Source organism: Plectropomus leopardus, chromosome 12, assembly GCF_026936395.1.
Source record: "Plectropomus leopardus strain MGB_pleo_1.0 chromosome 12, ASM2693639v1, whole genome shotgun sequence".
Taxonomy (NCBI): Eukaryota; Metazoa; Chordata; class Actinopteri; order Perciformes; family Serranidae; genus Plectropomus; species Plectropomus leopardus.
The window spans coordinates 18,498,254-18,513,125 of NC_142187.1; the positions used below are offsets into that span (position 1 = coordinate 18,498,254).

At 38.3% G+C, this 14,872-nt stretch overlaps 1 protein-coding gene across 1 annotated transcript; it reads left to right on the plus strand.

Moving 5' to 3' along the window:
* Positions 1–599: 599 nt before the first annotated feature.
* On the plus strand, positions 600–7,176 carry LOC121952029 (midnolin). The gene is made up of 7 exons (XM_042498539.2): positions 600–1,040; positions 1,119–1,206; positions 2,027–2,089; positions 2,940–3,455; positions 3,645–3,750; positions 4,556–4,804; positions 6,511–7,176. The coding sequence occupies exons 1-7, from the start codon at positions 808–810 to the stop codon at positions 6,660–6,662; spliced, it is 1,407 nt and encodes a 468-aa protein (XP_042354473.2). The 5' UTR covers positions 600–807; the 3' UTR covers positions 6,663–7,176.
* The last annotated feature ends 7,696 nt before the right edge of the window (positions 7,177–14,872 follow it).

The following is a 14,872-nucleotide window of genomic DNA, read 5'->3' on the forward strand; positions in this document are numbered from 1 at the left end:
CTTTAACCAGTTTCTTGCAATCGCTCGTTGTTGTTTTTTTCCAAGTTTTTGGAAGAGATTAAAACCTGTTTGCTCAGGTTTCATGTCCATTCTGACCATCTCTCTATGTCCTGATGTCCATCCAGGTTTCAGAGGGTTAAAGAAGGGGACACTGTGTTAACAGGTCACATATTAAATTGCATCATGGGGGAAAACTCTCTATAGAGTAAAAATAGGGCTGTTCATCATCCTTGTCGTTGGTGAAGACTGTGAGTCATTTTAGGACTATATTTGGAAGGAATTATTGTCTCTGGGAAGCTTTAAGTAGTGTAAACAACCAGTTAAAGTTTTACAAATCCCAGTGCGGTTTGTCTCTTTTGATTGACAAACAAACATCTTGACATGATGACATTCTGTGGTTTACAAAATGTAGTAGTGCTCTACAGATTGCATCATTTATGAATGGTGAGTGAGGTACAAAACAGGGTGGAGCCACGTTGAGAAACGAGCGTTTGTGATTGGACGGTACAGGCATACTGGTGCCGGGACTCTCTCTGATTGGCTGTTTGTATGAATTGGGCGGAGCCTGCACCGGCAGGGCTGGGGTGTTTTACGCTCGCTCGGTCAGTGGAGTAGTGCTGCGTCTGTCAGAATAAGAAACAAGAGCTGCCACAAAACCGACCGGTGGTGTTTTTAAGTGTCCAGGGCTGTCTCACGGTGTCCACTGAGGAATGAGGAGCAAGACTGAAGAGAAAAACGCACTCGCATTTTGCTTCAACTCAACCGAGCGACCAGAATCTGCTTCACATTTCACACTAATTCAGCTGAATGGAGCAGCAGCAGCAGCAGCGGGGCCTCTGTAGCTTCACCCCGGGAGAGTGTGCAGGTTGCGGGGCTGTTTCCACCGCTCAGCCCACCATGCGTCTGTCCATCACCTCCACCACCGGCAGCCCCGTGGAGCTCACTGTCCCCAGAGGAGAGACTGTGGATGGACTGAGGACACACATCTCCCACAAACTCAGACTGCAGACAGACAGAATCGTCCTCCTGCACAGAGACAGGTGAGCCGTGCTTCAAGTAGAATCAATCTTCATCTGGTATTATTGAGTTATGCTGACCGTGTGTTGTGCATGTGGCAGGCAGCTGACTTCAGGCAAACTGTTGGACCTGGGTGTAGCAGATGGAAGCAAACTGACCCTGGTCCCTGCTGTTGAAGCTGGTTTAGTGGTAAGTGAGACAATAAACGTCAGTGGTGTACTGTAAAAACATGCATCGCATGTGACATTAAGTATTTTTGTGAGTATCTGCACTTTACTTGAGTTTTTATGTTTCTGTCACCACTGCATTTCCCAAATAAAATGAATACTTCTACCGCACTACACATCTTTGTTACTTACTACAAAATAGGGAAGAAAGGGAGGAACGAACAATCAACAAATAACTAGAGAAAAAATGGATTTTCTTCTCCCCATCAGTTCTTTTTCATTACAATATAATGGTTTTAAAATATATATATATATAAATTAGCCCATTGAAAAAATGGTGAATTCAGAACAGGATTAGAAGTGATTCTTTAAATGTAACTCAGAGACTGTTCATTATTTATGAGAGGGTGGAGCAAAAACATGTCAAATCATTTTTTTTAAACACTGAGGAGAGACTTCTGTTGTTTTTTATTTTGGCTTTAGGGGAGGGGCATATGACTTTAAATGGCAGTGTTTTTATTTATATTACTGCTGATTTTTAAAGAAAACATGAAGACATGTTGGTCAAGTTTTTCTTCAAAAAACACTAAAAAGCTGCCACTTATTGCTTGCTTTTATATTAACAGCGTTTACTTGTGCTTTTACTTTCAATTTTACTTCATTATACTTCAGTAATAAGTACATTCAATATGATAAACTTACTTTTGACACTGAAGTACAGTGAATATCAGACGTCCAATATAATGTAATATTATCAACCATCAGGGATAAACGTACGTGTTACACTGCAGATTTGATCACACTTAATGTGGTGAATTTGTGTTGCATTTTTCCTGCCACAGTGCTCCTCTGCCAGAGCTGAGAGAACTATGATGGACGTCCTGGAAAGTTTAACAGAAGTCCAGGTGAGTTTAATGTCTTTTTAACTCCATGCTGTAAATAGATGGAAACTTGTTGCATGCATGAATGAGGTGGGGAAAATCTTGTCCTTAAAGAATTCAAACTATGCAGTGGTGTGTGCTTTTCCATTTATTGTTACTGTGGAGTAGGATGTAGCACACCAGCACATCGCTGTCTTCTGAAACCCATGTCTCCAAAACCTTATTTTTGTTGTTTTTAGCTTTGTGCAGTGCTTACGGTGCAATAGGCAAACCTCTAGGCCTGAAGTTAATTACAAAAAATAAGAAACTTTGCATACGTATAATCTAATACACTCATGATGACTTTTTTAAAACAATCAGTGTTTATGTGTTGTTGCTTTTCTTTTGTATTTTTGACAAAGTAGCTGCTCAGTGAATGTTTTGCTTAAGTATTAAACCACACTTGCTGTTACCACGGTGACTGTTAGTGTCACAAAAACCTGGATTGTGAAGTTGAGTGTGGCAATAGTGGCAGTAGCTCACTCTTTAGAGACTTGGTTTGGGAACCGGAGGGCTGCTGTTTTTTAAGTACCCGTTTGGACCAAACACAGACCGGTAGCTGGAGAGGTGCTAGGTGATGCCCCAGGGCACTGCTGAGAGTCCCTTAAGCAAGGCACCAAACCTCCAACTGCTCAGGGTGCCTCTACATGGGCAGCCCCATTCTGACATCTATTCAGTCCTGTTTGTTCATGTCTGTATTTTGGGACTATGTGTGTGTAAACAGCAGAGTGAATTTTATTTTTTTATTTCCCCATGATGGACTAAGAAAGGAATTCTTTCTTTCTTTCTTTCTTTCTTTCTTTCTTTCTTTCTTTCTTTCCTGACAATCCTACAGATCAATGACTTCCTGTCTGGGCGCTCGCCTCTGACCATTAACCTGGGAATCGGTGCCCACATGATGTATGTGCAGCTCCAGCTGTCGGCACAGAACGTAGCAGAGCTGCAGCAGCACCGGGACTTGAGAGCTGGGAGCAGCAGTGAGCATCAAACCAGTCTGCCCCCTGCTGCCAGGACAAGCCATCCTGACTGCTCCAGCAACACCACAGGATCCACCATTTCCCAAACCTCTACTCCAGCCCCAGAGTCATCTGACTCCACACCCTCGATCGAGCTGAGCGCTCAAAGACCCAGAACTGCATTTAACTCAACAGCTCCGGCTGCCCCTCCACATCAGTCCTGTCCTTCCCACTCTGACGTCACGTCTTCTCCTGTTACCTCAACATCTTCTTTGCCTCCTGGTTGTCCACATCCCAGCTGTCCTTCACTAGCAGCCACACCAGTCTGTTCACCTGCTCCTACTGGTGCCATTCCTGGACCTTGGAGCCCAGCGCCAGCCTCAACCTTCAAAGAGGTTAGCCTTACATATTTTGCTGTGAAAATGAATCTAAATAGCTGCGCATTACTATGGTTTCATTGTTATGTATTTTTTTGTATGCATTAGTAACAAACTACATAAAAAGCCAGATTAGAGTTCGAAATGTCCAGTTTTATTTTTCACAATTGATTGAAAATAAAGCATATTTTCCTTCTCGTTTTACAGAGTAACTTTCATGCCTCATCTACTGCAGAGTGGCACAAACAGCCAGGAGCAGTCATCGAGAGTTTTGTGAGCCGCTCGCCAGGCGTCTTCTCTGGGACTTTTTCTGGTAAGCAGAGGCCTGAAGACTTACACAACAACACAATGAATACAGTCATTTTTATGGATAGATAGTGAGAGAGACAGCTCTTCCACCAAAAGATGAAAAATTGAGAAGAGACTAAAGATGGACCATAATCTTGACTGTATGATGCTGAATGCAAACACTGTACGATAATGATGCAATTGTGTACATTAGTACTGCAAGTCTAATGTTAACAAGGCAAGTTTATTTATTTAGAAATTATTAAGAAAATATTAAATTTGCATTCAAAAGAAAACAATCAAAACAAGCAAAAGCATGCAAATAAATAGCTGCGGATTAAAGAAAAAGTTATGTAATGTAGTGTTGTTTTAAGCCCTGATTTAAACGAGTACACAGCTTTAGCAGACCTCATGTATTCAGGGAGCATAGACACTAAAAGCTGCTTCACCTTGTTTGGTTTTGATCCTTGAAACATTTGGATCGTAGTACACAAACACTATGATAAATCTGTATTGAAATTTGGCATTGCCCAGATGTGATCAGATTGCAGTATTTATTCAACAAATGGTCCAAAAAACAAAGATATTACATTAATGAAAAAGAAAAGTAGCAAATCATGCCATTAGAGCGACTGTCAAGTCAAATAAACCCATCAGACATCTGCTTGAAAAATGTCTGAAACCTTTAATTGATTATTAATATTATTTTCTTTAAAAATAGATGACGCTTATTTATGCAGCTCTAATGTCTACTATCTCAGTCTGTTCTTTTCATCACCTGTTATCCACCTGTCCCTCTCTTATTTTGTTTTTTTTTCTCATCCTATCAGGCACTCTGGCCCCTTGCAGTCAGAGCGGCATCAGTCACCCTCGACGTGGCATCAACATCATTCTCCAGATCCTCAACGACCTCCTCAGGGCCGCCTACCACCATCAGGGGGCTCAGCCTGCCCCCCCTGTTCTCCACTGTCCTGATTCGAATCCTCCAGTCAGCCCGCTGCTCACAGCAAAGGAGCCTTGCAAAGCAAAAAGCAAAACACCGGTAACTAAGAGAGCAGAGCACCTCCGTAAAACTCCAGGTGAGCACATAATATTATACACCTGAACACTGTAGAGATTTCAGTCATAATACATTCCTTGTGCAAATATGTATTTCAGGGACGAGGGCAAGAAAACAAGGGGGGATATATTTAAAAACTGAGGGAGAATATGGATGTTTTGGCTTTCAAGAGAGCTCAAGCAGGCTTTAATGACACTGACTTGATATTTGGTGCTGTGATAAAACTGTGTTTTTTATTCAAACGCCACTGAGTGAGGAGTGAAGACTGTTACGATGCTTAAATTCAAAAGATTCATTGTTTTGCATGTGTGGGGGTCTATCGCCTCTCTCACACTTAGTTACCAGTAAATTACAGGGATTAACTTTCAGCTTTAATCCTTACAGATTTAATTTTCACTACACACACTATATTCAGGAACATTTCCATTTTTACTAATTTTCATACATGCCATGGCCATGCCAGAATAGATGGGGCCGGGGGCAGTTCAGCAGATGGCAGTAATGCAAAACTTATGAATACCACCTGCCATAAAAATCAGCATCTAGAAGAGGAAGATAGGGCATTGCTGAAACAAACAAAATAACTTGTATTGCTTATTAGTTATAAATCACTCTGAAAAGAATCGGTGTAAATGCTAAACAATAAACAAGTTGCAGATTCAAAAAAGTCATCAGCTGAGTTTTATGATGAGTTCACTCTCTCCACATAAAAGTACTTTTGTCAGACGGACATTACCCTTTATGTCCTTGTCCCTGCAATGTTGACTTTATTAGCAACACAGCCAACACTTTCCCTGAAATGTTATTGGGTCATGAGGTTGGAAATTGGCAGAACAGATTTCCTTTAATTAAGGTGGCCCTGAGGGTCAAAAAACAACATTTCAGAATACACAACATTTTAAAAAACATAAAAAACTGTTCACAAAACAGTTCAGAAAACATGGTAATGTTTCAGAAAACAGCATTTCATGAAACACTGCAACATTTCAGAAAAAACTATGTTTCAGAAAACACAGTATTTCAGAAACCACAACAACATTAAAAAAAAACATTTCACAAACATTTTCACAACATTTTCGGAAAACACAGCAACATTTCAGGGGACTCTATAATGCTTCAGAAAAGACAACATTTCACAAAACAGCTCAACATTTCACAGAAAACTACAATTCAGAAAACACAACAACATTTAGGGATTTTTTAAAATGTAGTGTTTTATTAAATGATGTGTTTTCTGAAATGTTATTTTGTTTTGTGAAATGTTTTAATGTCTTGTAAAATGTTGTGGTATTTTGCAAAATGTTCCGTTTTGTGAAATGTTGTTGTGCTTTGACCCTTGAGGCCACAATACTGAATATCCAACTCTGCTCCCATTCACACATGACCCCAAGCAGGAAATGTTCCTGAACTTTTACGGCACAGACGGCACGTGTGTAAAGGGCTTATTTCTGCTTCTCTGCATATAATTTCCTTTATTACCTCTATAAAGTGTTTCCACTACTCATCTTTCTCTTTTGATTTAGTTTTTCTATTATGTTTTTTCTGGAGTTTCCTGTGTGCTGATGCATTTTGACCTACAATTATGAACTGCATTTCCCATGAGCACTTGGATGAAAAGTTCATGAATCTATTGCTCACAATAAATTGCATTATTCGTGACAGAAACAATAACTTTATCACTCTCTGATATGTCTGACAAGCTGCTATTCCTCCGGTCTCCTGCAGGTGATGACGGTGAACCCATCTGCTCATCCACACAGGAAAATCAGACACTGCACTGTAAGCTAGAGCGCCTGCAGTTTCTGATGCACCAGAGGCGTCTTCGCAGGCGGACTCGCAGGAACTCACAAACTCACCCATATCAGCATCGTCCCTAGTCCCCTGGACAAAAAACATCCACTCACTCTGATGGCAGCTTTCTGGTGACCAGAGGGGACAACTGTCGAAACCAAAGCTGACCTCTGAACTGCAGAGTGAACTCTGGGCCACTTAAGGTCTCTGAGTCTGAGAAACTTTGTTTTTAAACTATGAGAATTTCTGAAGAATGTAAGTCCAAAAGGTCCGAGGAGTCAGATTCCTGCGGCTGTCACTGTGCTGAGCATGTTATTTCATCTGTCTGTCAATGTTGTTGGCTCTTGTTGTCTCATGTAGCGTGCACCACAAAACGTTTCAGTGTACAGTTTCATGTTATACGTCTTGGTTTGTTGTTCAAAGAACTCTGACTGTATGTTTGTCTATGTATTCCAATGCCTTAAATATCTTGAATGTAAACTGTTTGTTATGTTCTGTGCAGAGGATGCCTCTTTATAATGTGTAACATATGCAATAGTAACGTGTAAACACAAAGAAGGAAAAAAAAATAAATGAAAACAAGACTAGGTTAGAACCTAATATTTGTCTCGACCATGTATGAAACTCTGAAGCAGCAACCTTCAAAATCTATGAGGCCAAGGACCCCTCAGCCAAAAGAGAGACGGAGCAAGGACCCCTTATCACATATATTGTATAAAATTGGACAGCAGATAATTTGGGCAGATGGAAGTTGAAAGACCAAAGTGCATATCAGCTTCTGTCTTGACCTGCACTTGCTTTTGAGGAGAGGAAGTTTCGCTTTCACAAATAGAAGTGTTTACAAAAGGCAAATGACATAAAATGGTATGTCTAAAAGTGTCAAAATATGTCAAAAATGTCAAAAAAAAAGGCTGAAACCCAAATAGTATAGCATGTCCAGACGCATCGTAGTATAGGATTTCGAAAAAACATCACCTTGTTGAAAAAACAACCGAAAACATCAAACTGTAGTACAGGGTGTTGTGACATGCAGTTTTATGCTGTTTTCAGCTGGTTCTGGGACATGTCGTATTTTGACATTTTTGCCTTGGCGGTCATTTTTTTTGATATGCAGAATTATCGTGTTTTTGGCTGTTTTTGCAACATTCTATCATATGGTGTGTCTTAGCGTGCTATTTTATGCTGTTTTAAGGGGTTTTAAGCTATTTTTGGAACATGTCATATTTTCACTTTTCTGCCTTACCATAGCCTTGCCTTTTCGGTCATTTTTTCGACATGCATTATTATGCTGTTTTGGGCAATTTTGCAACATTCTTTGTTATGGCATGTCTTGGCATGCTATTTTATGCTGTTTTGAGGTGTTTTAAGCTGGTTTTGGTAAATGTCATATTTTGACATTTTTGCCATACTATAGCCTTGCCTTTTCACTCATTTTTTGACATGCATTATTTGGCTGTTTTTGGAAGTTTTTGCAACTTTCCATGCTAGGGCGTGTCTTGGCATGCTATTTTATGCTGTTTTGAGGTGTTTTCAGCTTTTTTTGGGACATGTCATATTTTGACATTTTTGCCATACTATAGCCTTGCCTTTTCGGTGATTTTTTGACATGCATTATTTGGCTATTTTTGGCACTTTTTTGCAACATTCTATACTATGGTGTGTCTTGGCATGCTATTTTATGCTGTTGAAAGGTGTTTTCAGCTGGTTTTGGGACATGTCATATTTTGACATTTTTGCCATACTATAGCCTTGCCTTTTCACTCATTTTTTGACATGCATTATTTGGCTGTTTTTGGCAGTTTTTGCAAATTTTAATGCCAGAACGTGTCTTGGCATGCTATTTTATGCTGTTTGGGGGTGTTTTCAGTTATATTTGGGACATGTCATATTTTGACATTTTTGCCATACTATAGCCTTGCCTTTTCGGTCATTTTCTTGACATGCATTATTCTGCTTTTTTTTTGCAGTTTCTGCAAATTTCCATGCCACAATGTGTCTTGGCATGCGATTTTATGCTGTTTAAAGGTGTTTTCAGCTGGTTTTGGGACATGTCATATTTTGACATTTTTGCCATACTATAGCCTTGCCTTTTCGCTCATTTTTTTAACATGCATTATTATTCTTTCTTTGGCAGATTTTGCAACTCTCCATGCTAGGGCGTTTCTTGGCATGCTATTTTATGCTGTTTTCAGCTGTTTTCAGCTTTTTTTTGGACATGTCATATTTTGAATTTTTTGCCATACTATAGCCTTGCCTTTTCGCTCATTTTTTTGACATGCATTATTCTGCTGTTTTTTGCAGTTTTTGCAACTTTTAATGCCAGAACGTGTCTTGGCATGCTATTTTATGCTGTTTGGGGGTGTTTTCAGTTATATTTGGGACATGTCATATTTTGACATTTTTGCCATACTATAGCCTTGCCTTTTCGGTCATTTTCTTGACATGCATTATTCTGCTTTTTTTTTGCAGTTTCTGCAAATTTCCATGCCACAATGTGTCTTGGCATGCGATTTTATGCTGTTTAAAGGTGTTTTAATCTGGTTTTGGGACATTTGATATTTTGACATTTTTGCCATACTATAGCCTTGCCTTTTCGCTCATTTTTTTAACATGCATTATTATTCTTTCTTTGGCAGATTTTGCAACTCTCCATGCTAGGGCGTTTCTTGGCATGCTATTTTATGCTGTTTTCAGCTGTTTTCAGCTTTTTTTTGGACATGTCATATTTTGAATTTTTTGCCATACTATAGCCTTGCCTTTTTGCTCATTTTTTTGACATGCATTATTATGCTGTTTTTGGAAGTTTTTGCAACTTTCCATGCTAGGGCGTGTCTTGGCATGCTATTTTATGCTGTTTTGGGGTGTTTTCAGTTATATTTGGGACATGTCATATTTTGACATTTTTGCCATACTATAGCCTTGCCTTTTCGCTCATTTTTTTGACATGCATTATTATGCTGTTTTTGGCAATTTTTGCATCATTCTTTGCTATGGCATGTCTTGGCATGCTATGTTATGCTGTTTTGAGGTGTTTTCAGCTGTTTTTTGGACATGTCATATTTTGACATTTTTGCCATACTATAGCCTTGCCTTTTCGCTCATTTTTTTGACATGCATTATTATGCTGTTTTTGGAAGTTTTTGCAACTTTCCATGCTAGGGCGTGTCTTGGCATGCTATTTTATGCTGTTTTGAGGTGTTTTCAGCTTTTTTTGGGACATGTCATATTTTGACATTTTTGCAATACTATAGCCTTGCCTTTTCGGTGACTTTTTGACATGCATTATTTGGCTGTTGTTGGCAATTTCTGCAACATTCTTTGCTATGGCATGTCTTAGCATGCTATTGTATGCTGTTTTGAGGTGTTTTCAGCTGTTTTGGGAACATGTCATATTTTCACATTTTTGCCATACTATAGCCTTGCCTTTTCGCTCATTTCTTTGACATGCATTATTATGGTGTTTTTGGCAATTTTTGCAACATTCTTTGCTATGGCATGTCTTAGCATGCTTTTTCATGCTGTTTTGAGGTGTTTTCAGCTGTTTTGGGGACATGTCATATTTTGACATTTTTGCCATACTATAGCCTTGCCTTTTCGCTCATTTTTTTGACATGCATTGTTATGGTGTTTTTGGCCATTTTTGCAACATTCGATGCTATGGTGTATCTATGCACGCTGTTTTATGCTGTTTTGAGGTGTTTTCAGTTATATTTGGGACATGTTGTATTTTGACATTTTTGCCATACTATAGCCTTGCCTTTTCGCTCATTTTTTTGACATGCATTATTCTGCTTTTTTTTTGCAGTTTCTGCAAATTTCTATGCCACAATGTGTCTTGGCATGCTATTTTATGCTGTTTTGAGCTGTTTTCAGCTTTTTGTTGGACATGTCATATTTTGAATTTTTTGCCATACTATAGCCTTGCCTTTTTGCTCATTTTTTTGACATGCATTATTATGCTGTTTTTGGAAGTTTTTGCAACTTTCCATGCTAGGGCGTGTCTTGGCATGCTATTTTATGCTGTTTTGGGGTGTTTTCAGTTATATTTCGGACATGTCATATTTTGACATTTTTGCCATACTATAGCCTTGCCTTTTCACTCATTTTTTGATATGCATTATTCTGCTGTTTTTTGCAGTTTTTGCAACTTTTAATGCCAGAATGTGTCTTGGCATGCCATTTCATGCTGTTTTGAGGTGTTTTCAGATGGTTCTGGGACATGTCATATTTTGACATTTTTGCCATACTATAGCCTTGCCTTTCGCTAATTTTTTTTACATGCATTATTCTGCTGTTTTTGGCAGTTTTTGCAAATTTTAATGCCAGGATGTGTCTTGGCATGCTATTTTATGCTGTTTTGAGGTGTTTTCTTTGCTTTTTGGGACATGTTATATCTTGACATTTTTGCCATACTATAGCCTTGCCTTTTCACTCATTTTTTGATATGCATTATTCTGCTGTTTTTTTGCAGTTTTTGCAACTTTTAATGCCAGAACGTGTCTTGGCATGCCATTTCATGCTGTTTTGAGGCGTTTTCAGCTGTTTTTGGGACATGTCATATTTTGACATTTTTGCCATACTATAGCCTTGCCTTTTCGCTCATTTCTTTGACATGCATTATTATGGTGTTTTTGGCAATTTTTGCAACATTCTTTGCTATGGCATGTCTTAGCATGCTTTTTCATGCTGTTTTGAGGTGTTTTCAGCTGTTTTGGGGACATGTCATATTTTGACATTTTTGCCATACTATAGCCTTGCCTTTTCGCTCATTTTTTTGACATGCATTGTTATGGTGTTTTTGGCCATTTTTGCAACATTCGATGCTATGGTGTATCTATGCACGCTGTTTTATGCTGTTTTGAGGTGTTTTCAGTTATATTTGGGACATGTTGTATTTTGACATTTTTGCCATACTATAGCCTTGCCTTTTCGCTCATTTTTTTGACATGCATTATTATGCTTTTTTTGGAAGTTTTTGCAAATTTTGAAGCCAGAACGTGTCTTGGCATGCTATTTTATGCTGTTTTGAGGTGTTTTCAGCTTTTTTTGGGACGTCATATTTTGAATTTTTTGCCGTACTATAGCCTTGCCTTTTCGGTCATTTTTTTGACATGCATTATTCTGCTTTTTTTTGCAGTTTCTGCAAATTTCTATGCCACAATGTGTCTTGGCATGCTATTTTATGCTGTTTAAAGGTGTTTTCAGCTGGTTTTGGGACATGTCATATTTTGACATTTTTGCCATACTATAGCCTTGCCTTTTCGCTCATTTTTTTGACATGCATTATTATGCTGTTTTTGGAAGTTTTTGCAATTTTCCATGCTAGGGTGAGTCTTGGCATGCTATTTTATGCTGTTTTGAGGTGTTTTCTTTGCTTTTTGGGACATATTATATCTTGACATTTTTGCCATACTATAGCCTTGCCTTTTCACTCATTTCTTTGACATGCATTATTATGCTGTTTTTGGCAATTTTTGCAACATTCTTTGCTATGACATGTCTTAGCATGCTATTTTATGCTGTTTTGGGGTGTTTTCAGCTGTTTTGGGGACATGTCATATTTTGACATTTTTGCCATATTATAGCCTTGCCTTTTCCTTGATTTTTTTGACATGCATTATTATGCTGTTTTTGGCAATTTTTGCAACATTCTTTCCTATGGCATGTCTTTGCGTGCTAATTTAGCCTGTTTTGAAGTGTTTTAATCTGGTTTTGGGACATTTGATATTTTGACATTTTTGCCATACTATAGCCTTGCCTTTTCGGCCATTTTTTTGACATGCATTATTATTCTTTCTTTGGCAGATTTTGCAACTCTCCATGCTAGGGCGTTTCTTGGCATGCTATTTTATGCTGTTTTCAGCTGTTTTCAGCTTTTTTTTGGACATGTCATATTTTGAATTTTTTGCCATACTATAGCCTTGCCTTTTTGCTCATTTTTTTGACATGCATTATTATGCTGTTTTTGGAAGTTTTTGCAACTTTCCATGCTAGGGCGTGTCTTGGCATGCTATTTTATGCTGTTTTGGGGTGTTTTCAGTTATATTTGGGACATGTCATATTTTGACATTTTTGCCATACTATAGCCTTGCCTTTTCGCTCATTTTTTGATATGCATTATTCTGCTGTTTTTTGCAGTTTTTGCAACTTTTAATGCCAGGATGTGTCTTGGCATGCTATTTTATGCTGTTTTGAGGTGTTTTCTTTGCTTTTTGGGACATGTCATATTTTCACATTTTTGCCATACTATAGCCTTGCCTTTTCGCTCATTTCTTTGACATGCAGTATTATGCTGTTTTTGGCAATTTTTGCATCATTCTTTGCTATGGCATGTCTTGGCATGCTATGTTATGCTGTTTTGAGGTATTTTCAGCTGTTTTTTGGACATGTCATATTTTGACATTTTTGCCATACTATAGCCTTGCCTTTTCGCTCATTTTTTTGACATGCATTATTATGCTGTTTTTGGCAATTTTTGCAACGTTCCTAGCTAGAGCGTGTCTTGGCATGCTATTTTATGCTGTTTTGAGGTGATTTCTGCTCTTTTTGGGATGTCATATTTTGACATTTTTGCCATACTATAGCCTTGCCTTTTCGCTCATTTTTTGACATGCATTATTCTGCTGTTCTTTTGCTGTTTTTGCAACTTTCTATACCAGAACGTGTCTTGGCATGCTATTTTATGCTGTTTTAAGGTGTTTTAAGCTAGTTTTGGGACAAGTCATATTTTGACATTTTTGCCATGCTATAGCCTTGCCTTTTCGCTCATTTTTTTGACATGCATTATTCTGCTGTTTTTGGCAGTTTTTGAAACTTTTAATGCCAGAACATGTTTTGGCATGCTATTTTATGCTGTTTTGAGGTGTTTTCAGTTATATTTAGGACACATTATATTTTGACATTTTTGCCATACTATAGCCTTGCCTTTTCAGTCATTTTTTTGACATGCATTATTATGCTGTTTTTCACAATTTTTGCAACGTTCTATGCTATGGTGTGTGTTGGCATGCTATTTTATACTGTTTTGAGGTGTTTTCAGCTGTTTTTGGGACATGTAATATTTTGACATTTTTTCCATACTATAGCCTTGCCTTGTCAGTATTTATTTATTTATTTTTTTTACATGATTTATTATGGCGTTTTTGGCAGTTTTGCAATGATTTTTGCCATGGCATGTCTTGGCTGCGTATTCTATGATGTGTTTCAGGTGTTTTGGAAAATGTCATATTTTGACATTTTTTTGCCATACTATAGCCGTGTCTTTTCTGTCATTTTTTCGACATTCAATATTATGGATATGGCCTGTCTTGACACGCTATTTCATGAGGTTTACAGTTGTTTTCACCTTTTTTTTTGGGATGTCATGCCCATGGCCACTCACCAGATTCTCAGAACGATGAAATGCAAACACCCAAGAATGGTAGAAAAAGGTTAAAACTGCTTGAAGCAGGCTTTATTGAAAGAAAAAAAATGACAAAAGCATAAATCAAACGCAACAATAATCTCACTCTTTTTCACAGGAGTTGCATATACCATGTTACACAAGATCGAAATAAAGCAACAGCAGAAAAAGCCCCAAAAAGCATACACACTGATCTTCTCTTCCTCTTTATCTGGAGGTCTGTCGCTTCATCTGTCTCTCCTCATTGGCTGGTCTTGGGGTGGTTTGTTCAAGTAGAAACTTTCTTTTCCGTCATGGGCTGTCATCTGTGGGTAGAAGCTTGCTTTTGTGCTGGGGAGTTTCGGCTAAAACGGCTGCTACCGCTGATTCATGGACATGTTAGACATGCTCATAAGCCAATGTCCATCCGTTTGCACGTTGAAGAAGTGGTTAATTTCCCTCAGGGGGAAGGACAATGTAGAATTATAACTAATTGCTAGTTTCCACTCATATTTTGACACATTCGCCATACTTTAGCCTTGCGTTTTGGCTCATTTTTTTAACATGCATCATTTTCGCCTCTTTGCCTTTTCGCTAATTTTTTTGACATGCATTATTATGCTGTTCTTTTGCTGTTTTTGCAACTTTCTATTCCAGAACATGTCTTGGTATGCTATTTTATGCTGTTTTAAGGTGTTTTCAGCTAGTTTTTGGACAAGTCATATTTTGACATTTTTGCCATACTATAGCCTTGCCTTTTCGCTCATTTTTTTGACATGCATTATTCTGCTGTTTTTGGCACTTGTTGCAACAATCTATGCTATGGTGTGTCTTGGCATGCTATTTCATGCGGTTTTGAGGTGTTTTCAGCTTTTTTTGGGACATGTCATATTTTGACATTTTTGCCATACTATA

Coding starts and splice junctions, on each gene's coding strand:
- LOC121952029 (XM_042498539.2), top strand. CDS start 808: ATGGAGCAGCAGCAGCAGCAGCGGGGCCTCTGTAGCTTCACCCCGGGA. Junction 3,751..4,555: donor CTTCTCTGGGACTTTTTCTG/GTAAGCAGAGGC, acceptor TCATCCTATCAG/GCACTCTGGCCCCTTGCAGT. Junction 4,805..6,510: donor GCACCTCCGTAAAACTCCAG/GTGAGCACATAA, acceptor GGTCTCCTGCAG/GTGATGACGGTGAACCCATC.